This window comes from Vipera ursinii (genome assembly GCF_947247035.1).
Source record: "Vipera ursinii genome assembly, chromosome: 14".
NCBI classification, from domain to species: Eukaryota; Metazoa; Chordata; class Lepidosauria; order Squamata; family Viperidae; genus Vipera; species Vipera ursinii.
In genome coordinates this window covers 2,107,347-2,130,676 of record NC_139527.1, presented here as the reverse complement: position 1 = coordinate 2,130,676, position 23,330 = coordinate 2,107,347, and the positions used below count along the sequence as shown (strand labels likewise).

The 23,330-nt window shown below is 50.7% G+C and overlaps 1 protein-coding gene across 2 annotated transcripts in view; it reads right to left on the bottom strand.

The window, feature by feature from the left end:
• POLE (DNA polymerase epsilon, catalytic subunit) overlaps positions 1–23,330 on the bottom strand; it is a 31,124-nt gene that overhangs the window by 866 nt on the left and 6,928 nt on the right. Inside the window, exons 12-47 of one of the 2 annotated variants that reach the window (XM_083373715.1) lie at positions 22,912–23,031; positions 22,486–22,618; positions 21,887–22,000; positions 21,583–21,795; positions 20,960–21,067; positions 19,888–20,016; positions 18,756–18,858; positions 18,502–18,648; positions 18,048–18,193; positions 17,277–17,425; positions 16,779–16,871; positions 16,059–16,203; positions 15,179–15,336; positions 14,533–14,728; positions 13,798–14,012; positions 13,122–13,224; positions 12,178–12,258; positions 11,117–11,239; positions 10,779–10,997; positions 10,265–10,474; positions 10,000–10,143; positions 9,159–9,299; positions 8,474–8,627; positions 8,274–8,380; positions 7,308–7,484; positions 6,526–6,749; positions 6,075–6,295; positions 5,581–5,785; positions 5,306–5,479; positions 4,683–4,808; positions 3,418–3,550; positions 3,006–3,198; positions 2,649–2,780; positions 1,871–2,064; positions 1,024–1,224; positions 263–388 (exon numbers count right to left, since the gene is read on the bottom strand). In XM_083373715.1, the coding sequence (XP_083229841.1) occupies positions 263–388; positions 1,024–1,224; positions 1,871–2,064; positions 2,649–2,780; positions 3,006–3,198; positions 3,418–3,550; positions 4,683–4,808; positions 5,306–5,479; positions 5,581–5,785; positions 6,075–6,295; positions 6,526–6,749; positions 7,308–7,484; positions 8,274–8,380; positions 8,474–8,627; positions 9,159–9,299; positions 10,000–10,143; positions 10,265–10,474; positions 10,779–10,997; positions 11,117–11,239; positions 12,178–12,258; positions 13,122–13,224; positions 13,798–14,012; positions 14,533–14,728; positions 15,179–15,336; positions 16,059–16,203; positions 16,779–16,871; positions 17,277–17,425; positions 18,048–18,193; positions 18,502–18,648; positions 18,756–18,858; positions 19,888–20,016; positions 20,960–21,067; positions 21,583–21,795; positions 21,887–22,000; positions 22,486–22,618; positions 22,912–23,031 (5,557 nt within the window). Of the gene's footprint in view, positions 1–262; positions 389–1,023; positions 1,225–1,870; positions 2,065–2,648; positions 2,781–3,005; positions 3,199–3,417; positions 3,551–4,682; positions 4,809–5,305; positions 5,480–5,580; positions 5,786–6,074; positions 6,296–6,525; positions 6,750–7,307; positions 7,485–8,273; positions 8,381–8,473; positions 8,628–9,158; positions 9,300–9,999; positions 10,144–10,264; positions 10,475–10,778; positions 10,998–11,116; positions 11,240–12,177; positions 12,259–13,121; positions 13,225–13,797; positions 14,013–14,532; positions 14,729–15,178; positions 15,337–16,058; positions 16,204–16,778; positions 16,872–17,276; positions 17,426–18,047; positions 18,194–18,501; positions 18,649–18,755; positions 18,859–19,887; positions 20,017–20,959; positions 21,068–21,582; positions 21,796–21,886; positions 22,001–22,485; positions 22,619–22,911; positions 23,032–23,330 lie in introns of those variants that run through there. The other variant, XM_083373716.1, reaches the window with a different exon arrangement.

Sequence of the window (23,330 nt, the reverse complement as noted above, 5' to 3'; positions counted from 1 at the left end):
AGATCCCAACTAATGATCTGCAGCAAGCTCAACACACCCATCCTTAGCACGCAGCAGAGGGCCACACTCCACGCCCTGCACTCTGAGGGCGTAGAAGGTCCAACCACTGGATCCCCTCCGAGTTGCTCAGAGCCCGGGAGAGTGCTAGAAGCGCTATGAGTGAAGACCACCGTGGCTTGGCAGCCCCTCACTCACAGTCCAGGTCATGGCTGTCCCAGCAGGACCATCCACCCAGGGGAGCAACGACCCCACCCTTCCTCACCAGATCTTGCAAGGTGAAGGCCATCAACTTCTTCTGCAGGGCTTCCACCAGAGCCATCTCGATGGCGTCGGAATCGTACTCAGACTGGCAATTGGAGCAGAGCCAGCTGGGCGGCAAGGAGCCCTCCTGGAAGAGGGGAGGGAGGACTGTGGGTGGGCTTTGAAGGAGAAAAAGGGGGAAGGGACTCGCAGGAGAACGGGGCGCTGCCGTTGGGAGGCGCTGCCATGGAAGAAGGACCAGGCAACGGGTGCAACGATGCAGAGGCCCCCAACTTTTGCGGCTTGGCGGTCCTGCAAAGGCGGGGGAGGGGAACCGGGCTGTGGGAGCAGCGGGCGCCACAAGAGCATCTCAACTCCTGCAAGTGGCGTGCCGGTGCCCACACGCAGCTCGATTTAGGCAAGTTGAGCTGCGTGCGTGTGTGTGCTCACTTTTGCAGCTTGCCACAGCCCAGTTGCCAATAGGCCACGGCTCGCTAGGGGCCCTGTGGGTTGGGGACCCCTGCAATAATGGATGGGTAAGGTCAGGAACGGGCAACGCGCACCCCATACTGATTGTAGGCCCTGGGACTTCCCTCCTGGAAATGTAAGCATTTTGAGGTGCAAAATGCGGGAGAGAAAAAGAGAAATTCAACGAAAAAGCCCAGAGGAGTTCCCCACTTTTTTTTTTTTGCACCCAAACCGCAACTCCCGTGGTTAAGAGGGGGGTGGACCGGCAGCAGCAGGTGGCAAGCGGAGGACCTGCAGGCCTGGGAACCCGGGTACCTGAAAGAGCGCAGGATCCTTGCAGAGGTCCAGGTCTCTGCAAAAGTTGCAGTTTCTGCAGATCACCTCGGGGAGGACGTAGGAGCAGCAGGGGTCGCGGAAGTGGGCCTCCTCAGAGAACTCGCCCACGTCAATGAGACGGAGGAGGTCCCGCTTCAGCTTCTGCACCTGGTTGGTGATGTTGGCATCCAGAGACAGCACCTGGGGGAGAGAGGGAGGGGGTTGCAGGAGGGGCCATTTTGACCTTGCGGCCGGGAGACAAGCAGGACTAGCAAATACAACTGTGTGTGTGTGTGTGTGTGTGTGTGTGTGTGTGTGTGTGTTGGTGGTGGTGGGGTTAGGGTGGCAGAGTTTCCACCTTCAAAGACCGCAGGAAATTTGCCCCTGTGGAATTTCTGTCTGCCTCTTAATGGAGCTCCAGGTGTGGTAAAGAAAGCAGGCTTTTCCCCGTAAACATTTCCGCACAGAATCATTCATGCACGTACGTGATGTGGAATTTGTCCCCTTTCAGCTCTGACAAAATATATAGCGCTTCCCCCACCCCACCCCCTCCAGTTTTTACCGTAACGATCCCGTTACGTGGTGGAAAAGCACGAATGGCTCAAAAGCTCCTTTCTTGGCTTGGGGGAAGGACTTGAATCTGGCTCTTCCCAGATTCCTCTGCAGCGGCAAATCGCCTTTCTGACCGGCGGCCTTGGGAGTTGCAGCCCGGTGCATGTGGGCGGGGGGGGGGCTCGGCCAACTCACCCACCCACCTGCCTGCTTGGACCGGGGGACCCCTTGATCTTCCTCCTCCACCTCCTCCTCCCGCCCCCGGGCCAGAGCTGCCAGGACCTCCCCCCCTCACCTGACAGACGTGTTTGATGAACTCCAGGGCGGGATTGTTGAGCGTTAGATGTGAGCCGGGCAAGGATGGAAACATCTCCGAGGGCTCCGTGGTGTGGCGAGAGCCGGTGACTTTCTTTTGGATCTTCTGAGTGATGGTGAAAAAGCTCTGGGTGAGCTCGTTGGAGACATACGCCTGCGAGAAAGCAATGGCGCCTAGGAGGGAAGGAGCAAGCAGACACAGCCATTGGCCGACGGGGAGGTGGCTGGTACGGAGAAAGACAACGCAACACACACACACACACCCAAAGAAAAGCCACACACTTTATGCTTTCTTCAAGGTGGGGAAGACATTTCTGCCCAGGTGAGACAGAGAGAGAGAGAGAGTCTTAAGTTCAATCAATCTGGATAAAGCTGGAAGGGGCCTTGGAGGTCTTCTAGTCCAACCCCCCAGCTCAAGCAGAAGAGTTATCCAATCCGAGGTCAGGTCTTTGCAGGCTTTTGACTGAGGAGACCTGGCTGCCAAATTGGAATGAGTAGCCTGGAATGGCTCTTTCAGACCCGCGTTTCTGATACTCTGGAGTTTCTCTGCTGTTGCTCAAGGGGGATCCCAGCAGCCCTTCGCTTGGTACGTTGAGCTACAATCAGCCTGCTAAAGTCACTCGTGAAGCTTAAAAATTCTCCTTACCCACCGCTGTGTTCCTTGTCCTCGGATGCTTCAAAGGACCAGCTGTCTGGCGCTTGGCCGCAGCCTGTCACTTGGCAAGACAGAGGGAAGCCGGGGGACGGCGGGCACTCACCTGGCACGCTGCCCGTCTCCCCTACAGCCTCCTGGGAGGCTTGGCTGCTGGCTCGTCTCCTGACAGGGCTGCCCCCGGAGATGTCCCGTTGCACTTCCTCCTTCAGGCTGTGGTGAACAGCCACGATGTACGCTGGGAAGGAATAGCCAGGATGGTGAAAAGCCAAGCCAGAATTGGACCCCCTTCCCCATCTGGAGGCCGGGATGTAAAGGCAGGTTGTCCTCAGCCACAGCCGGAACTGCAATTTTGGTCGTTAAAAAGATGTTGACGGTGTGGCGGAACTGAAGCAAGGACTCTGGACCTTCGGCCAGAGCCCAGCCGCGGAGCCTCCGAAGCACAGACGCCCGCAGAACTTACCGGACACAATCATCAGGAAGTAATTCTGACAGGAAGCTGCTTGTGGCAAATACTGCATGATGTTCCAGTTGTTTTCCAGACGATTCTCTATGCTGTTTTCTCCCAAGTCGTCTTCTTGTTCCTCTTCTTCTTCCTCCTTCTCCTCCTCTTCGCCATCGTTGGCTACGTCTGCTGTCTGTTTACTCCTCGCTGCCTGCATTGAAAGGAGTGACGACGGAGAGTTCTGCTGTGCAACGGCTTCTTACTAATTTCACCACTGTTGAGTTGGGGGTTTTTTTGTCTCTCTCTCGCCCCAAAGAGGGCTATCATTTTGCTTTGGTGAAGCTGAGCAGAAACACCCATCCGGTTCACTGCGTGAAGAGCAAAAGCCTTCACAGGATCACCAGCGGCCCTCTCCTTGCTATCCCTTTACCTCTTCACGGAGGCTCCCGGATGGCTCTCTGCCCTTGATCCCACCGTAATTGGTGGGGTCCATCCACAGCAGAAACTCCCAGCAGCAGGAAAAGGAAATGGCCAGTGAGTGGAAGAGTTCTTTTGAATGGATGCTGGAAGGAAAAAAAAAGACAGCAACGGCAGTCATGTGCCTGCTGGTCAGCGCTTTGCGGCCCCCTCTAAGCGGTTTACCAAGTTAGCACACTGTCCCCAACAATCTGGGCCCTCGTTTTACCGACCTCGGAAGGAGGGAAGGCTGAGTCAGCCTTGAGGCGGTCAGGATCGAACTGCTGGCTGTGGGCAGAATTAGCCTGCATTCTCACCCCCGTGTCGCCACAGCGCAGGGGTGGAGGCACTGCGGAGCCCGGGCCTCCAGCCTGAATACCTGGCTGACTCTAACCATCTAAAACCTTGATTTAACTGTATCTCCTTTTAGTGGGCTTCAACGCAACAGACAACTTGAGTTGAGACGTTCCCTCCCCCCCCCCGAGACATCAGATCAAGTCCATTAAATCACCATTCCGCTAATGCTTCCGGGAAAGCGTTGGGCGGAGGGGGGTGTATGATGCACTATGAGAAGAGTAGGGAAAACAGGAGCTGGATAAGGAAGGGAGGTGTGTGGGAAGCAACAAAGATGGTAGAATGGGGTTCTTGGCTGCTCCCAGACTGGCTGCAGCTGGGAGACTGTAAGAGGGGAGCTGGCAGCCACAGGCACAGCCCTGAAGGCATGAAAGACTTGGGAAGCACACATCCTTTTATGAATACGCGTAACTCTGAAGGGGCCTTTTACGTGACCAGACGTACCTCGGGGACCTTATAGAGGTCCACGATGAGCAGACATTCTTTCCACTGAATGGGTCACTAAATCAAAGCTTTTACTATTATGCCTCGTCTGACCTATGGGGATTACAAGGAGGGGCGGAGGGCGCTGACCCAGGCTTCTGCACATACAAAGTTCTACCTGAAGGTCCAGCATTTTTTTTTTTAAATTGTAACAGCTGGTTCATTCCAGAAAACACAACCGTTATTCAGGATGCGGTCCAAAGAAAAGCTTTTCCGTTCTCCAAAATGCAGGAAGCCGAGGAGGAATTCCAGGGCTGTCCCAATTTTTTCCCAGAATTGCCTCCTTTAGTTAATGCGTGATGGGGCACAAAGAAATTATTATTAGTATTATTTTCACTGAACAGTCTCCCTTCCTAACCATGGAACTAGGTGAGAGCTGTGGCTTCCAGCTGTTGGGCATACCTGTTGGTGATATACTCGACGTAGGCCAGGGCGTCTTCGATGTGGCGCTTCTTGGTGCACAGAACGATGCGGTTGAAATTGGCGTAAATGACCAAGGAGCCGAGGCGCTTGAATTCGGCCACCAACCTGGAGGAGAGGCAGGAGGCAAAGAGCAGAGCCCCGTCTAACTGGTGACCCTCGTGGAAAACCTTACATATGCTTGTGTCTTTTCTCTCTTACACGTTATTACTTTTGGGGCGCCTCTCGGACATATCGAGTCTTAGAGCAAGGGGTCCCCCAACCCCTGTGGGCCACAACCGGGCCGTGGCCTGTTTGGAATCGGGTCACGCAAGCGGCTGGCTGGGGTGCTTGCCTGCAAGCCAGCCTAATTTCAGAGAAGCAAATTTTGCAGAGGGCAACGAGATAGTTCCTGTGGTACAAAAAAAAAAGAGGCCAGGAAGATTTGGACCTAACAGATGCCAGCCTAAAGGAAAAGCTTTGAACTTAACGTTGCCAGCCTAAAGGAAGCTATGTGGACCCCAGTGACCTGTCTATAAGCAGCATTTCCCCCAGGCCCCCCGCCCCACCCCCGAGTTTCTCTCCTGGCCCCCCCAACTCTGCTACTCCACCTAGAAAAGACTCACTGCAGGAAGAGCTTCTTCATCATGCTGTGCAGCGTCCGGTGCAAGGCGGGATCATAGAGCAGGGAGCTTGGGGAACGCAGCCAGCGGTAGAAGTGGATCACCTGGTTGTCCGCGTAGACGTTGTGGTACTGCGTGATCTCCTTCACCCAGCCCACCACCAAGCTCTTCAAAATCCTGCGTGGGGAAGAGAAAGGAAACCCTGCATTGTACGCCCCACCAGCTGAGCTGCTTCCAGGACCCGGAGGGCTGGCGAGGGGTGGGCAGCTGAACCGCACCTGAAGGTGTTGGAGCAGAGGGCGGCTTCATCGTAGCTGGCGGGCACGCCAGCCGCCTGGTTGCCCACCACCATCTCCTCCAGGGAGGCCTGCTGGATGACGTCGAAGCTGATGCACATGCTGGAGGCCCCCTCCATGTCATTGATGCGATGGGACTGCAGGACGCTGTTGACAGCCAGGTTCTGCAGGTCCAGCTCCACGCACACTGCGGGAAGGCAGAGAGATGGCCTGCCTCTTTCCTGAAGGCCCACCTCCCTCTAGCCACCCCCCCCCCACAAGGGGACAGGCTCAGCCCACAGAGAAGGGCCACTTTGCGCTGTAATTGGGAAAGGATCAAACAGGGAAGCCCTCGGCTTACGGCCGCAATGGCGCCCCAAGGTGGAGGTCGCTTAAGTGAGAAATCCGTTAAGGGAGCCTTGCCCCGATTTTACTCTTTTCTCTTGCCAGCTTCGTTAAGCGAATCGCAGCAGGATCTCCGTCCCTTCGTTATTCACCTGTTGAATAACAGCCCGGATGGTTGATCTCGACAGAGGTCCTTTCGTCAAACTCCATGACCAGGCGACTATCGTCGGCCTCCTTGCCCCCCAAGTCCGGGCGGGAGTTGGGAGAAAGCCAGAGCAGGTGATTGTGGCGATGGAGATGGCGGGAGAAGAAGAGGTCCGTGCCAAAGATGGAGATGTCTTCGGGAAGGTTCCCAATTGGGAGGTGATAGTACCTAGTGAGGAGGGAAGGCAGGAAGGCTGACCACGCAGCGGAGAGCAACAACGGTTTACTGCCTCGTGGCCCCCAATAAAAGGCTCCACCTGAGGCCTCCGGAAATGGGGACCCTGGAGGCCAGCGCCAGCCTCTCTTCGTTATTTCCCAGTTGTAGCTTTGTTGAGATCGAAGCCTCCCGGTCCAGATCCAGGACAGCTAACCCTAACGGCCCATTTCTCTCTTCCTCACCTGCTCATGTCAAAGGCCTGAGACAGACACATGTCCAACTTGAGGTAGCGGCGGATCAAGTGCCGGGCCCCGTGGCGCTGCCAGTCCAATATGCTATAGCTGACGTCGTCGGCCACGTGCATCGGAACCAGCGGGAACTCCTCCAGGACCGGCATGGCGCTGACCAGCCTCTTCAGATCCCAGTTAGACTGCACAGCAATGAGGGTGGGGCCTCTCCGCTCATCCTGCGGCAGACAAGATAAACGCTCTTCAGAGGGGGGGGATGTGAGAATTTGGGTGAGGCAAGAGGGAAAACGCAACGACGAGTGGGGCAACATCCACTCCACTCCAGATATTTTATTCTCGGCTTCCGGCTTCCTGAATAAACTCTTTTGTCGTCTAGTAGGATTTATTTTCTCAACCGGGCTGAGAATCCTCCCCTTCCCCCCCACCATCCAGTCAGAGGGAAGGAAAGAAGAAAAGAAAGAAAGAAAGAAAGAAAGAAAGAAAGAAAGAAAGAAAGAAAGAAAGAAAGAAAAAAAGAAAGAAAGAAAGAAAGAAAGAAAGAAAGAAAGAAAGAAAGAAAGAAAGAAAGAAAGAAAAAAAGGGAGAGAGAGACAGAGAAAGAAAGAAAGATAGATCAGGGGAAGGTTTGCATTAAAAAGGCTCTAGGAATAGGGAAAAAGAAAAAAAAGAGAGCCAGAGGCCCAGGGCAAGCGGAACCACAGCCAGGCTCCTGAAGCGTCTCCTCGGAGGGGCCGAGTTGGAAGAGGGAGACGGCCAGGCGTGCGCGCGTTTCTTACCTTGTAGCCCATCAGGAGGCGCTGGAGCGCTCTGCAGATGCTCTTGAGATCTGTTTCAGCTCGGACTTCAAAGATGTGCTTGTCTGGAGGCAGCAGCTCCTGGCCCACCTTCTCCACCATGGAGGCATGCTCGGCAGAATACAGGCTGTTGAGGTTGGGCATCTGGTTACTGCGCACCTAAGTCAAAAGTGTTACACAAGAGGGCGAGCTGAGCTGCAGGAAGGACCCAAGGCACGTGTGTGTGTGTGTGTGTGTCTAGGAAGCAGGGAGGTCTGACGTGAATCTGGTTATTAACACAGATTTTTTCTTTGGGTGGGGGGGGAAAGAGACTTGAGACTTTTCAGGATTGATTTATGCCTTTGATACAGCGCAGATCTATTTTTATTTATTTATTTATTTATTTTATTTAGTTGCATTTGTATACCGCCCTTTCCCTGAGGACTCAGGGCGGTTTACAGGGAATTAAAAAATCCAACATACAAAAGTTAAAACCATATTAAAAAATATTAAATTAACCCTGTACACAATTTAAAACCCAATTAAAAAATTTCTCCTCAGCCTGGGCCCGAGAGCTCAAAGAGCCAGGTCTTCAGGCCCCGGCGGAATGATCGGAGGTCGGGGGCAGTCCTCAGCTCCACCGGCAGCTGGTTCCAGAGGGCAGGCGCTCCCACTGAGAAGGCCCTATTTTTGCCACTCTTCCGTTGTCTGAAGGAAGGCTATTGGCTTAAGGGATTTATTTTACACTTACGTACGGCGACCATCCCAAGGCTTTGCCTGTGGGTAAATAATGCCACAACCTACACACACACTACACACACACACACGCACGCACACCTTCTTCAAACAGCTACAAATCTGGCCGCCAAGCCATAGGCAGGATCAAGACCCTGACTTTGGTTCTCGGCATATAAAAGACCTGAGGTGCGGCAACACGGTGACTTTTGTTCTCGGCCCCCGAAAACTTACTGTGTCGAGCACAAAAACGGAGGCTTTGCGCTGGGAGGGGATGAAGAGGCCCAGCAACGCCTTGCTGCCCTGAGAGTGATGGTAGAGGTAGATGTGCCGGATGCTCCCTGGAGGCATAAAGGAGCTTTGCATCAGAGGGGTGGGGGAGGGCAGCCCTTCCACAGCTGAAGGATGCGTCAGCCTCCCACACGCCTCCCTACCGGGTTCCAAGTAGCTGAACTGTGCCAGAGACTTCCTCTCCAGGTGCTCCAGGTCAAAGGTCTCAGCTTCCCGGCCACTCAGGTGCCTCACCAGATGCCTATTCACCATGCAGACGCAGCCCAGGTGAATCAGGGCCCGGAGGAGTAATGGCACCTGGGAAAGAGGAACCGGTTGGATACAAAGCATCAGTCAGACCTCCCTCGGAATCCTGCATCCAGTTCTGGTCATCACAATAATCCCCCCCCCAAAAAAAGATGCTGAGTCCCTAGAAAGAGTGCAAAGGTCAACATCCAGTTAGAGGATCTCCCCAAAATAAATCCAGGTTCATTTCCGTTGCCGAAAATCTTACTGTTTGTTGAATAAACATGGCATTGTCGAAGCAAAACATAACTCTGAGGTTTCCAGACACCCAATTCATACAATTAAACAATAATTTCTCCGGCTAACACCCCCCCACCCCCACAGGTAGTCCATGTAAATAGATTCACTTTGTTATGGGAACCGTCTGCTTCTTCTCCACACCTGTTGGGGTGTCCTTGGAAAGGTTTCAGGCTCTCACGGTCTTCAATGTAATCGCAGAGGTTTTATTGCTCCCTTTTAACCAATTCTAAAAGAACACTTGCCCCCCCCCCACCCTTTACTATAATGGCACTTGCGCATTTTCTATCTGAGTCAAGACATTACCTGTGTCTCATAAACCCCCTCAATGTCTGGAGCAGAGAGGCTGGCATTGATCTCATTGATGTGCTCCAGATACATGTCTTCAGGCACCGAGTACTCGTACAGGTTGAAGGCCAAGCTGGAACGGGGAAGAATTCGATTCACCTGCAAAGAGAACGGGAGGAGCTGAGAAGGAGACCTCTTGTCTTTCTGCCCTGAAGGCCTCGATGGATTCTGAGAGTTTAATCAATTGATCCCTTCAGGATGGTAAGTTGGCTTTTGCCTGTAGGAAGCTCCCTACCTGTGGAATGAACCCACTCGGGATCCGGACACTTTTGGTTCTCGGGGAAAGGAGTTAAGCGCTTCCTTTTATTTTTAACCTGGGTCTCTTCCGTTTAAATCAGTTGATTGTTAATAGTGATTTTAACTGCAAAGACATTTGTCAGACTTCGAACCGTTTTTCACGGTTTTATCTTTTAGCGGAGAAGACTACAACACCTCTGTACAGGAATGGAGGAGGCTGGAGTAATCTTCCTCCATAGCAAAATGAAATGGAAGAAAGCGGGGGGCAGTTTTACTGACACAGCCCAACACAGCAGGAGTAAACCTTCGTAAGAAGGTTTTGGATGACCTGGAGAAAAGCTACCTGAATGACTAGATGAGAAAGGTTTTTTTTGGGGGGGGGGGAGACACGAGAAAGGGTAGCAGAAATTCAATAATCACTGAAAAATCCTAAGACTACAGCGCTCTAGGCAGTTCTAATGAAGAGGCCATCTTCCTGAAAGAGAACAGCTTTAAAGACACCTCATGGCCTCTGAATGCTGATTTAACAGGCACAAAAGGTTTCGGGGCGAGCGACAGCAACCTTTTTATAGACCGTGCTCTCTTCAGCTTTAGGAACACGCTGGTTGATGTAGAAGATACGTGGGACATTCAGCTTGAGGCAGTAGAGATCGCTCCCAATCACAGCCCATAGCTTGAAGAGGCCTGGCTGGCCAGTCTCAGCAATCTGGCAGGAATTAAAAAAAAAAAGGCCTAAGGACCGAGGAAAGACCAGGTTTTCAGCTGTTGAATGTCGTATCTTGCCCACGGACCTCAGCAGTGGGGTGTGCCCTCCTTTATGCCCATACCTGTACTATCTGCCAGGGCATGTCAAGGATACTCCGGGCGGTCTTGCGCAGGTAATTGCTCAGCCCTTTGGAGGGCCCAGCCCGGATCACTCCGCCCGTCAGGACGGCTTCTCCGTCAGCCAGCCTCCGCTTCTTCCGGCGCTCCTGGCGCTGGCGAGCCTGGAGCTCCCACTTTTTCTTATGGTAGCGGAGCCACAGCAGGCGTTCCTCCTACAGCAGAGCAAACCAGACAGAGGGACTACAGGGAGCTGCAAAGCCATCTCAGGTGCCCGAGCCCAGGCATCTAGCCCGAAGTCAGAAACACGCCAAATGCATGACCATACCGGACACTCCTGGAGTTGGAACCAAGCCCCTTGTGAGCCATAGCCATAAACCCCCAATAATTTCCTTTTTTCTGGAACTATCTCAGGGGGTGAGGGATCCATGGCTTCCCCCCCAACCTCAAAACAGCCCTTGATGAGAAGATTTTGGCCTGTTCTCTGATGCAGTTGCAGTCCTGAAGAAGCCGACTTACCTTAGTGGTGCCAATGGGCGGTGGGGTTCCCAGGATCTCCCTCCAAGACTGGGTCAGCTCCAGAGCTTGGGACTGCTGCTGGCTCTCCTCTGCTGTGGGGATTCGTTTACGCTTGCTTGATATAGGGGGCGCTGGCTGCAGAGGTTTGGCGATCCCAAAATCTTCCATGTCAGTCACCTGGCTATTTGGGGTATCCTCCCTGGCTATGTTAGTGGAGACCTGCGGGGAAAGTCCTCGGACGATTAGACAAAGGATATCAGCTCTGTCATGTCTGCGTCCTCCCGCTAAGCCCCACAGGCCAGAGGCCACGGCAGAGAACCGTCAGTTGGCCACCTTACCTGTCTTTTGCCTTCACTGACAAAGAGCTCGCTGATTTTTTTCTGCTTGAACACATCGTTTTTCTCCAGCAGCTTCTTGTGCAGCCAATCAGGGTGACGGACACGGGGGACCGGATTCTTCACCTGTCGGAACACCTCACGCTTTACCCCTTACCTGCTTTTCATTTCTTTCTCCCTTTTCCAGACAGGATGGTACAGGTAGCCGGCAACGCCCGGCCGTCGCAGCATCCCGACGGTCTTGTGATCAAAATTCAGCCGCTTGGCAGCTGACTCATATTTATGACGGTCGCAGCCTCCCGGTGTGTGTGTGTGTGTGTGACGTGATCCCTTTTGTGACTTTCTGGCAAGCAAAGTCAGTGGGGGGAGACCGGTTCCCTTAACACAACCAGGTTACTAACTTAACAACTGGAGCAATTCACTTTACAACGGTGGCAAGGAAGATCGTAAAATGGGACTGTAAAATTCACTTAGCAGATGTCTCAGTTAACACCAGAGGTTAACTCCATTGCGGTTGTAAGTAAAGGACCTCTACTTGGCCCCGGCACTCGTTTTACTGCACATTCAGTTTTCCTACACCGTTTGCATGTGAAAACGTCAGAAGTGGCTTTTTTTGCACTTCTGTGCCCACATGGCTTTTCATTTAAAACACTTGGAGGAAACATGTCTTTTACACTAGGGGTGACATGATAGCAGCGTTCCAATATCTCGCAACGAAGGGGTGTGTGTGTCAATTCTCCAAAGCACCCAAAGGCGGGACAAGGAGCAACGGATGGGAACCGATCAAGGAGAGAAGGAATTAAGGAGAAACTTCCTAACAGCGAGGACAATTAACCAGTGGAACAGCTTGCCTCCAGAGGTTGTGGGTGCTCCAACACTGGGAGTTTTTAAGAAGAGACTGGACAGCCATTTGTCTGGAATGGTATGGGACTTCCTGCCTGAGCAGGGGGCTGGACTAGAAGACCTCCAAGGTCCCTTCCGACTGTTATTCTGTTCTGTTTTACTGTTTAATGCACTGGGATGGTTGACGCTCGCTCAAAGGGTTCGTTCGCAAGCATAGTTACCTGTTGCAGGGCTGCCGGGATGGTGATAATCTTTTGAATTGTGCTGCCCAGTCTTTCAATGTAATACTCCCAGTCTAGGATCTGCAGATAAAACAGACAACCCGGATTAAGCCCCAAGGGATAAAACTGAATTACCCAAGTTAAATCTCTGCTTGTTAAAACTGGCCGCCACGAGTCTATTCCAGCAATCCTGGGGGAGAGCAGAGTATTTCAGGAATCTGGACAGTAACTCAGATCAGGTCCCAATTCAATTCAGCTGTAAATGCTGCAAACATTGACACGTTTTTGCACTGAGAATATGAGAGGCAGCCTTTGGATTAAACTGCTTCACTTTGAATCCTGAAGGGAGGGAACCGTCAACGGCTATTTTGAGAAGATAAGAATAGCCGCGCACAGAGAGGGAAGTGAAACTTCACATGTAAAACTAATTGGTGAAGGTGATTCATGACGGGTAACTAAGGGAGGGAGATTCTGCAGGATGTCATGTGTCAAGGGGAGGAGAATTCAGATTCTGGCATCCCTCCATGAGTGCCGATGCTACCTTTCACTATTAAGATTTATTAGATAAAAAGGTAAAAGGCAAAGGTTGCCCTGCACATGCGTGCTAGTCGTTTCCGACTCTAGGGGCCGGTGCTCATCTCCGTTTCAAAGCCGAAGAGCCAGCGCTTGTCCGAGGACGTCTCCGTGGTCCTGTGGCTGGCATGACTAGACGCCAAAGGCGCATGGAACGCTGTTACCTTCCCACCGGAGTGGTCCCTACTTTTCTACGTGCATTTTTATGTGCTTTCAAACTGCTAGGTTGGCAGAAGCTGGGACGAGTATCGACAAGCTCAGCGTCCTAACCCACTGAGCCACCGCGTCCCTATTTATTAGATGAACAATGCTTGAAATCTGTTTGAACTGTCTCATTTCTCGGACCTGTGACATCAGCCTAATTTGCTTACCGTGCGGATGTCAAAATCCTCCAGCGAAGGACTCTTGAGCCACTTCCGGAGGTAATGCCTGCGCACCGAGAGCTCGGCCTGGAAAATGGCAAGTGGGATGGCTCTGGGTAGAAGGAAGCAGAGGTTAGTCCTCCTCAAAAGCCAGCTGGAGAAAAGCACAGGTGGTCTTTCACTTACAACAGCTCGTTTAGTGACTCTTCAGAGTTACAGTGGCACTGGGGGAAAGTCACTTGTGACCGTTTCCCCACACTTATGACTGTGACAGCATCTCTGCAGCCACATGATCAAAATTCAGGCGCTTGGCAACCGACTCATATTTACGACAGGGTTGCAGTGTCCCGGGTTCACGTGGTCCCCTTTTGGAACGTTCCTGGCCAGCCAAGACAGTGGGAAAACCGGATTCCTTTTACAACCTCAACAACCGCATTGATTCACTTAACGACCGTGGCAATAAAGGCCGTTAAGAGGGGGCAAGATTCACTTAAGAAACATCTTAGCGGCAGAAAGTTTGGGTTCAGTTATGGTCGCTAAGGACCACCATCACCTGAAAACCCCTTCTCTGCCTCCAAGTAGGGCTGGGGCCGAGCTTTTGAGCCCATCTCAGAAAGATTGACCGTTTCTCCCTTTGGGATCTTCCCCACGTTCCGTTGCAATCCTGAAACCGTGCCGGGCGTACCTCTCGGTGACCGGGGAACCTTCTGGTTTCTTGGAGATGATAAACCGACAGCTCAGCCCGGCGTCCTTCACCATTTGGTCCCCCAGAAACTCAGCCAGGCGCTTGGCGGTGCTGATGGAGGTGGATTTTTGCTCTCCGTAGTCCTCCAGCTTCCGAGACATGGATCTATTCTCCGAGATCAACTCAAACAGCTCAGAATCGGGCATGTTGGCTGCCTGGAAGGAGAAAAAGACACACTTCCTTTTTCCGCAGCTGGAGCCCTGGGCATTCTCTATGGATTCAGACGTGTGGATCCGGGGGCCCCATGAAGCTACATAACAGCTTCCTCCTTCATAGCTCCTTTCAGTGGCGCGTTTGAACACCCAACATGCTCCACCGCAGAAGTAAAAGGAAGAGGCGTCGTGCCGGCAACAGCAAGACTGTAAAAGCGTGCTGCATAATTGAGAATTAATTTATTCTCCTTGTTCCGGTTTCCGCGAAGTCCCGTTTAAGGGTCAAAATAGTGAAAAAGCAGCTGGTAACTCCAAAAATCCTAAAGACCGTTTCCCGCTGCCTTTCGGGAAAGGCCTGCTTTCCCAGTTGTGCCAGGAAACAGCGGTCCCTTTGCGGAAGTGGACTTTCCAGGGCAAGGATTGATCTGCTGCGTTCCAAAGACCATGAAGCTGTACGGGAGAGAGCACCCCGGCATCCACCTGACCACTTGCGGCAGGAGGACATCTGGATCCCACCTCTCACCTTGCTGTGCAGCACATCGAGCCAGTAATCGGCTACTTTGGCGACCGAGGCATAGACCTCCTCCAGTGTGGTGCCCTTCAGGAAGGCCTCGAAGACCGAGGACTGGAAGATCTTCACCAGCTGCAGCTCTCCCCGTCGTTTCACCTCAAAGCCCTTGAGCTCGGCCAGGGAACCGTCTTCATTGAACACGGCGTATCTGGGACACGGCGATCGTCAGCAGCAGGAACCAGGCAAGCTCCCTCCGCCCGTGTCTAGCACCGTGTCCCCCACTCCCCAAAATAAGGCCGGGTCTTGGTATTTTTTGCTCCAAAAGACGCACTGGGGTTTATTTTCTGACCAGGGCTTGTATTCGGGGAAATACGGTACTCAGTGTGTTCATCTGGCTGACGATCTTCAGCGGGGCTTATATTACGAGCCTCCTGACAAAAATCACGCTAGGGCTTATTTTCCAGCTGAGTCTTAATTTTCGGGGAAACGCGGCATTTGGCTGGCAATCTCTGATCCCCACCGCCTGGCAGAATCCAGATATGCCAGCATGCTCAGGTGCCCTGTTTCAAGACCACGTCCAGCCCTGCTTTACCCCACCTGCCCTATCTAAGGAGACCCCTTCCTGAAACTTTTAGCCTTCCCAGTCCTGGACGCTCACCTTTTTTTTAGCTTCTTGCCTTCCTCCTTGGAGGCTGGGAGGATCATAGCCAGATAGGGACCATCTACTTCAAAAAAGATGCTATTCTCTGAGCGGGATACATACTTGAGGGAGGCTGGGTCCACCAGCTCCTGGTACTGGTCGTTTGTAAAACCCTCCTGTGCAAAATAAATAAATAAAAATAAAATGGAGACACACACACACACACACACACACAAGTTGCCTTTGGCACCATATGTGTTATTCCTGCTAAAGAAAGGGAAGGCCCATCACAGCACAACCGTATTCAAAGCTTTGTTACAGATATTTGTTGTGTATTTTCATGTAGCTTATCTCTTCCACGTGTGCATATTATTATGCATATTATGCATATTTTCCACGCGTGCCTATTATGCAAAGGCAAGAACTGCTTTTTGCTAACTTTCCTTACAGTTTAGGCCTGAAATGCTTTAAGGCAGGGGTAGGCAACCTTGTTTCTTTTAGGACTCGCGGACTTCAGCTCCCAGAATTCCTGAGCCAGCTGTGCTGGCTCAGGAATTCTGGGAGTTGAAGTCCACGAGTCCTAAAAGAAACAAGGTTGCCTACCCCTGCTCTAAGGATTCAATCTACCAGATTCCTGTCTGGTGTTGTACAGTCCCGAGTGAATATTTCAATTTGCATTCTACTGATTTCGCCTGGCTAATCAGCACCATGTTTTGTAGACAAGAACCTTTCCCAATTTGTCCAACGTAGGACCCTGGAAATGTCCCGAGAAACTCCCATTACAATTAAGGGCTGTGCCCAGAGACCTTCTTAACGGGCCTCGTACATGGAAGCTAGCCGCTGAACTACGGGAACTACATCCTTGTGGAGAAAAGAACGTAGCGTGAAGCCTCCTCACCTTCACCATGATGTTCAGCATAGCCCCCGGATAGGAAATGGTCACCTTGGGTTTCTTGGAATGGGTTGACTTGATGACAAAGTTCTCTGGGAAGCTATTTGGAAGCACGCACCATATCCCATCTGTGTCAAGCTCCAGGGGTCTCCTGCAAAGGAGAAAACAGGAGATCACGCTGAGGTAACAAAACACAAAAGAGTGCCATGCCAAGACCAGGGACCGCCAATGCCTTGGTGGTTAACAGGTATGTTCTGAAAAACTCTTCCACCTGAAAAGACGTCTCTAGAACAAAGCAAAAACTAAGTAAAAGTGAGGCTGTTGTCAAGTTTGGGGAATAGCACCCATGCAGCTTTCCTGGCACATTACAGAAGTGGTTTCCTATTGCCTACTTCGGAGGAGGAGGAGGAGGTACGTTTAGATGGGTTTTAAGGCCCCTCCAACTCTTGGGCTGTATGATTCTATCATTTCCACTCCAGTCCTGAGGAAAGGCAAGAGGCCATATTTGTTCCAAATTACATCTGGCAATCAGAAGCAGCAGAGAACTGGAACTGGGCTCCTCTTGCTGAGGTAAAACAGGTTACCTCCATTTCAGGGAAGCAGAAGGAGAAAAGCTTTCTAGAGCAAGATAATAGCTCTTTGCCCACCCCACCCCCACCCCCAAATGTCCTCCTGTTTACCTGCTCACGTTCTCGGCCACTACAAGCAGCTCACTCAGGGACTCACCCGATCTGCTCAATCAGTTCTCTAGCCTGAGTGATGATATTGGCCCCCGTGAAGCAGACGATGCCAGCCATTTCCATGGAATACCAGCGGGCCCTGCGTGGGAGAGAGAAAACGCGAGAGGGGTCAAAGAGGCCATCTGGGTCGAAGCGGAGTGGCCCTCTCTTGACAGAGGGGGGGGATACGACATCCTCTATCTCCAGTCCGCCACACAGTCCTCTCAGCCATTCCAAGAAGGCTCCATGCCCATTTGTGACCCTGAGGACGTAGATAAACCTCCAAGTGGCCTCAATGACTCTAAAGGAAATGCAAATGACCGCGCTCTCTGCAAGGAGTATAAATCCTTCCATTCCCCACCATCCAGTCAGAGCTGAGGAAGCTTCTCAGATGAGAAGAGAAACGTCTTCAAAGAAAAACAAAGGAAGTCCAGTTGCCTCTTGAAAAAGCACCTTTGGGGGGGGCATCGATGGCCGCATCCATTTAGACCACCTTTACACTCACCCTTTCCGCATGACGTAGCCATAAAAGGAGTTAAGGATGCACTTGTGTGCCAGCTGCAAGGAGTCATACAAGATCTCCATGTTCTTGCAGCGCTTTGCTTCGGAGGCATCACCCGTTTCAGCGGCAGCTGCCAGCTTTTTCTTCCATACCTGGAACAGGGAGACAGGAAAGACTTAATAGTCCTTACAGGCAGCAAAAAATTCCACCTCTGAAGGCCCAGAGAGGATTTCTTGAGGCGTAAAACAACTTGGTGGGATGAAACCTGCAAATGGAACACACAGCTAGAGGAGTTTAAACTGTTTAAAAAGAAACAGACCAAATAAAAGAGGAGGTGGAGTTGCTCTCTACGTAAGACGTAACTACATCGCTACAGAATTAGATCACAACAAAGATGAAAACTGTCTCGAATGCATTTGGGTCAGTATAAAAGGGGGGGGGGGAATGACACTGCCATAGGTGTATACTATAGGCCACCCAACCAAACAGGAAATAGATGGAACTTTTTGCTAGTCAGCTAACTAAGGCATGTAGGAAGCACATCACAACAGTAATGGGGGACTTTAATGACCCAGACATCAACTGGGAGACAAACTCTGCACCAAGAGGAAGATCAAACAGATTCCTGGGCAAACCTAGCAGACAACTTTGTCTCCCAAAAAGCAGAGAAGGGAACTAGGGCATCGGCCATATTGGACCTAATTCTCACTAAGAGGGATGAAATATCTGTAAGGCACACATTTTGGGCTATGAGCAAAATAACCCCAATCGTACCTTATGTAACCCTTTAAACTCATAGCGACGGTCTCGAAAAGCCCGGACAGTATCCACGTAGAAGGAGTTTTCTCGCTGACAAATAGTAGTGACCCGTTCCTCCACTTTCGTCACGTGGATCTTCTTGTAAGCTTTGCGACAATAATCTGCTCAAAAGAGAGAACGGAGGCGTCTTATCACAAATGCAGGGCTTTTCCAGAAAACCATTCTAGATATTCCCCACGCACAGATATCATTCACCAGTTTTGTGTTTCACTTTGGCTGCCACGTTTTCATTCAAAGATCACCTAGTTGGCGAGATGGGGGGGGGTTTGTAATAAATAATAATAATAATAACAACACCCCTCTTCACTTGGCTCATCCGGAATGAGTATCAGCCTGCGCTTCAGAACTCGAAACGAGAAAAGCCATGTTCAGAATTTTTAGCCCGGAACCCGGTACGCTTTCTTCTCACCGGCCAAGCGTTTCTTTTCGTATTTGGCTTGATCTTCTCGAGACAGCTCGTGAAATGCCCGGGGAGGCCCATCTGGAAAAAGAGCAGGAAACTTCTCCGATTCCAGTTGTTGTTGGATGCGGTGGAACTCGCTCCGGCTTGCTGGCACTGCCGAGGTGAGGAAACAAAAGGAGCTAAGGATACTTCTGAATATTCAGGCCTGGAGAATAAGATGGGAAAGAGTTACGCTGGAGCCAACGGGCGCTAAGACTCACTGAATTCTCCCCTCCACTGCCAAGTCATCTTCCGCTGACAGCTGGCCCCTGGCTTGTTGAAGTCGCAAGCTGCGCAGGTCACCTCGTCCACCATAGCCGAGGGCTGAAGAAAGAGGTCACGAAAAAGGCCACGTAAGAAGAGGGAGAAGCTGGATGTTATCTTCACAGCCCTTCAGTTCGTTAACAGTAGCCCTCGGTGGTTAAAGGAACATGCGAGACAAAATTCAATACTGAACGAGGCATGAGGAGAAAAGAATGAACGAATGTGAGATTACGTTCTAGAGCAGGGGTCTTCAAACCTGGCCCTTTTATGACTTGTGGACTTCAACTCCCAGAATTCTTCAGCCAGCATGCTTGGCTGAGGAATTCTGGGAGTTGAAGTCCACAAGTCATAAAAGGGCCAAGTTTGAAGACCCCTATAATCTAGAGCAACGTTTAAATGCACTGACCTCTAGTGGAAACTCAAGTTGCAAACAGCTTTGCAAAATAAGTGCTAAGTAAAAACACTCTTATCACTGAATTTGAACGCAGAGAGGGATAATGTTATTGCAGGGCCAGGAATCTTTGGCTTCAGCTGCTCCTTACTCCTGGCTCTTTTTATTCTCTGTGCGCGCGGCACCTAGTTGTAAGCACCCAAATAAAAGGCCACCGTTACTGCTACTAAGATCACAAGATGGCTTACGCTATGTCCAATAATATATATATATATATATTGCTCTCTCAGGCTATTTGAAAAAGCACTGTAGACTTTGGCTCCCTGTTCTCCTCACGGTGGCTAACTAAGATTTTCTTTACATGACAGAAGAGGCATAGTGTTTTTCATCTATATCCTTCCTCTGCAGTGGAGAAGGGAAAAAAGCCTCAAAGAGGCCACTGTAGTGTGTTTTTTTTCTGAAGAGCCATTCACGAAACAGAATGCCCACATCGTCAGTTACAAAACAGATTCAACTCTTTATTTTGAAGAATTTTAAAATCCCATTTCTGGCCTCGAACCACAAGATTATACCCAATTGCGAGAACCACTTTTTTTTCCATGCCCACCGTGAACCAAAATGAGCATCCCAGCCAAAAGGCAGAGAATTGAAGGCTTAGTCCCTCCTGCATCCAGAGTTTCAAAGAAAAACTTGTTCACCTGCAGCCGATTGGTCAAGATGATGTTTGGATACATGGCTCCCACATCCAGATGGTAAATGAGAGGGCATTCAATTCTGTTGGGGACATCCTTCAGGCAATTCAGTTTCCGTTTGATTTCCTCACAAACCTGGGCAAAGGACAGAAGTTTGAGGAACTCCACGAAAAGGAAGCTTTGGCAGGAACAGCAACGTTTTGCGGAGCTTGCACGGGAAACCACACACATCGCTCAAGAACGCAGCAAGCAAAATGCACACTGGGAACTACCCTGTTTGTCACGGACCGTGTCTGTCTCTGAGAAGGCAACTTGGTGGAGCAGTGGGCTAATGCCTCCTTAAGTAACACCAGCTGCCTGCAATGAGTGCAGGTTCGAGTCCCACCAGGCTCAAGGTTGACTCAGCCTTCCATCCTTCCGAGGTAGGTAAAATGAGGACCCAGATTGATGGGGGCAATAAGCTGACTTTGTAAAAATGCCACTTGGGGGGGGGGGTGAAAGCCCTAATAAGCAGGCATATACATAGAATGAAGGCTACTGCTAAGCACATTGATTTGTGCTTCTTAGATTGTAAGCCGCCCTGAGTCTTCGGAGAAGGGCGGGATATAAATGGGATTTAAAAAAAACAACTCTCAAGGCTGGCAAAGAAAGGGGTGGCACTACCCTCCCTCAACACATGCCTACCAACATCCCCATGAGCAAGAGTCACCCTCAAGAAAGAAACAGAATACCAATCAAGGCTGGCAGAACAATCTATCATAGATACAAAGCAAGCGGACTTTACTCCTTTGTGCGCTGGCAGCATTACCCAGCTTGGCAACGAAAAGAAGAAAACCCAGCTCGAAAATCACCCAAACCCCAACAATTGAACTCTGATTTATATTCTTCACTACTACAAAAAAAAAAAGAAGAAGAAAAAAGAAAGCAGAACAGCTGAGAAGACACAAGGATCAGAAAAAAGCTTCAGCAAGAAGGGACAACTTCAACCGCGATTGCAACCAAAGGACAGGGCACGCCAAACGGGCCCCGTGGGGTTGCCTCACGTCCACGTCGATTTCCCTACGCGTGGAAGATTTACCTCTTGGAAATTGGTGACCTGCTCTAAGGGAATCCCCTCCTCCTCCTCAATGGCGTGGCGAAGGGTCTTCTCCACACGCTCCAGGAGGAAGTCAAAGGCGGCAGGATTCTGAAGGAGACCCAGGAGAGGAATTTGAGCATGCCAATTTGGTTCAAAGTCACAGTGCCCCAACACGACGAGTGGGGAAAAAATCTACGCCGCAGGAGGCAAACAGAAATGTCATTTGCTACTTGGGAGAACTCCTCAATGCAAGGATCTGAACTGAGAGGAACTGTGTGTCCACCTTAAGAGCAGACTATGTTTAAGGCGAAGGATCCTTGGAGCTCTCTGAGCTTGCTTGTTTTCTTACAGACATTTCCTTATCCAAACTTGGCAACGTCATCCTGGTGATGTTACCTAGTTTGGGTAATGAAACATCTGCAGGAAAACAAGCGAGACTCCTCATTTCAACACTGAGCTACAAATATTCTCCTTTGTTGATACATTTAAAGTGTTTCACCGGGCAGGGGAGTTCAAATTGGCCATTTATGTTGAATACTATATAATTTACAGAAGCCATCCGTTTTTCGCTACCCAGGTGGCCGGGCCCTAAGTCGTTCTGCCTTTCCACCGGAGCCCTGTACCATTTTAAAGCGGCAGGGGATATCGCTGCGAAAGACCCCGGACTCCAGGGCCTCCACGTGGCCCCCGATGTACGTCTCCGAGTCCAGCACGTGCCCGTCCTCTGTGAGCTTGTTGAACTCCTGCTCTTGCTTGTTGGGGAAGACAATGTTGGCGTGATAAGCTTGGACCATGAGCAGTGCCTCGCACAAGGTCCCTGAGCCCTTCCGGAGGACCTGCAGGAGGGGAAAAGTCGGACCGCTGGAAACGAGGGGAACCCAACCCCGAGGCCCAATCAAAGCGAAAGGGAAATGCTTCTTGACTGACCTCGTCGGGCTCCATCGGGATGATGGTGCACAAGGCAAAGATGAAAGGATGGACGTACTTCATGTACATGTAGTAGGTGGCAACGGCGTCTGACACTGAATAGGTGGCCAAGGTCTGGAAGAATCGAGAGACCGGTTTTAATGCTCTGGCACTGGAAACCAGTGCCCTGAACTCCACTGGTTCAGGAGGCGTGGAGAGCGCTCAGGAATTCCCCGTTGATTGGCCTATTGATTTGGGGAGATGACTTGGGATTGCTGTCGGCTTTAAAGATTTTGCCCCAGGATAAGTTTTTTTGCAACAAATCTATCTCAATAACCCACTGGCGACCTCGTCTTTTGACTTTCATAGAAAAAACTATTGTTCAAGCACACCAATGTGCGTGCTAATCTGTGTTAGAGATGATGGATTTGTTTGTCCTTGTGATGGAAGATTGGAAGCTACTTTTTAAAATGCATTCTTCTTTCTCTTTTCCCCCTTCCCCTTCCCTTCTGGGTTTAGTGTGTTCTCTTCTATTATTCTTAAAACTTTTAATAACAACAACAACAACAAAACCCCAAAAAAGTTACAGTCAGTGGAAATTTGCCTTGGGATGGAAATACCTGAGGCTCTTCAGTCGCCATCCGGCACATGTCTTCGGGATCCAGCTCCACAGGATCGTAACCCAACTTGGCTTTGGCTGCTGCTTTTAGGTTGTGGCTGCCCACAGGAAGGTAACTGTCTCTCTTCACCCACCTGCCAAGAGGGACCACAGGGCCAGGATTGAGCGGTTAATAAATCAGGGGATTTATCATATCCCAATAAAGCCCTCCAAACCTTGTACAGAAACATTGGAGTCAAAAGAGCAATATCCAAGCGCTCACCAAACCGATGGCAAAGTGAAACACAATGCAAAGGATGGAGGTGAAGACTGACCCAAAAGAGTTTTTTTTTTCTTCTAGAATAGCAACAGGACTTTTTCCCCCGCTGGCTAGCGCTATCAGGCAGACCTCGAGACCCAAATTCGATTGAGAAGCCGTAACCCTCACCGAAGACAATCCATGTGGATGCACTGCGAGGATTTGTATTCTCCCTGGCTGTCCTTTTGGAACCCAATTTCCTGCTGCATATTCATCCCATGAACTGCTGCTCTGGCTTCCACAAAAGGCCTGGAGACAAACAAGACGGTTTAGCCAAAGAATCAGGACAAGCTCTACGGTGCTTAACACATCAACACGATAACAAACATTTTAATCCCAAGCAAAAAAAAGAAAAAAAAAGAAACCTGAGCACAATTTTCCAGAGCACTCAGTTTCTCTATGCCTTGATGTTCAAATCACTAAACAGTCCAGGTTAAGTGAATTGGGCTACTTTGGATGTTCTTTCCATCCTTAAAATTTATTTTTAATATTTAACACGCAAATTTGTCCCTCTTGCGCAAGGACAATGCCCTTTCAAGTCCGTAAGA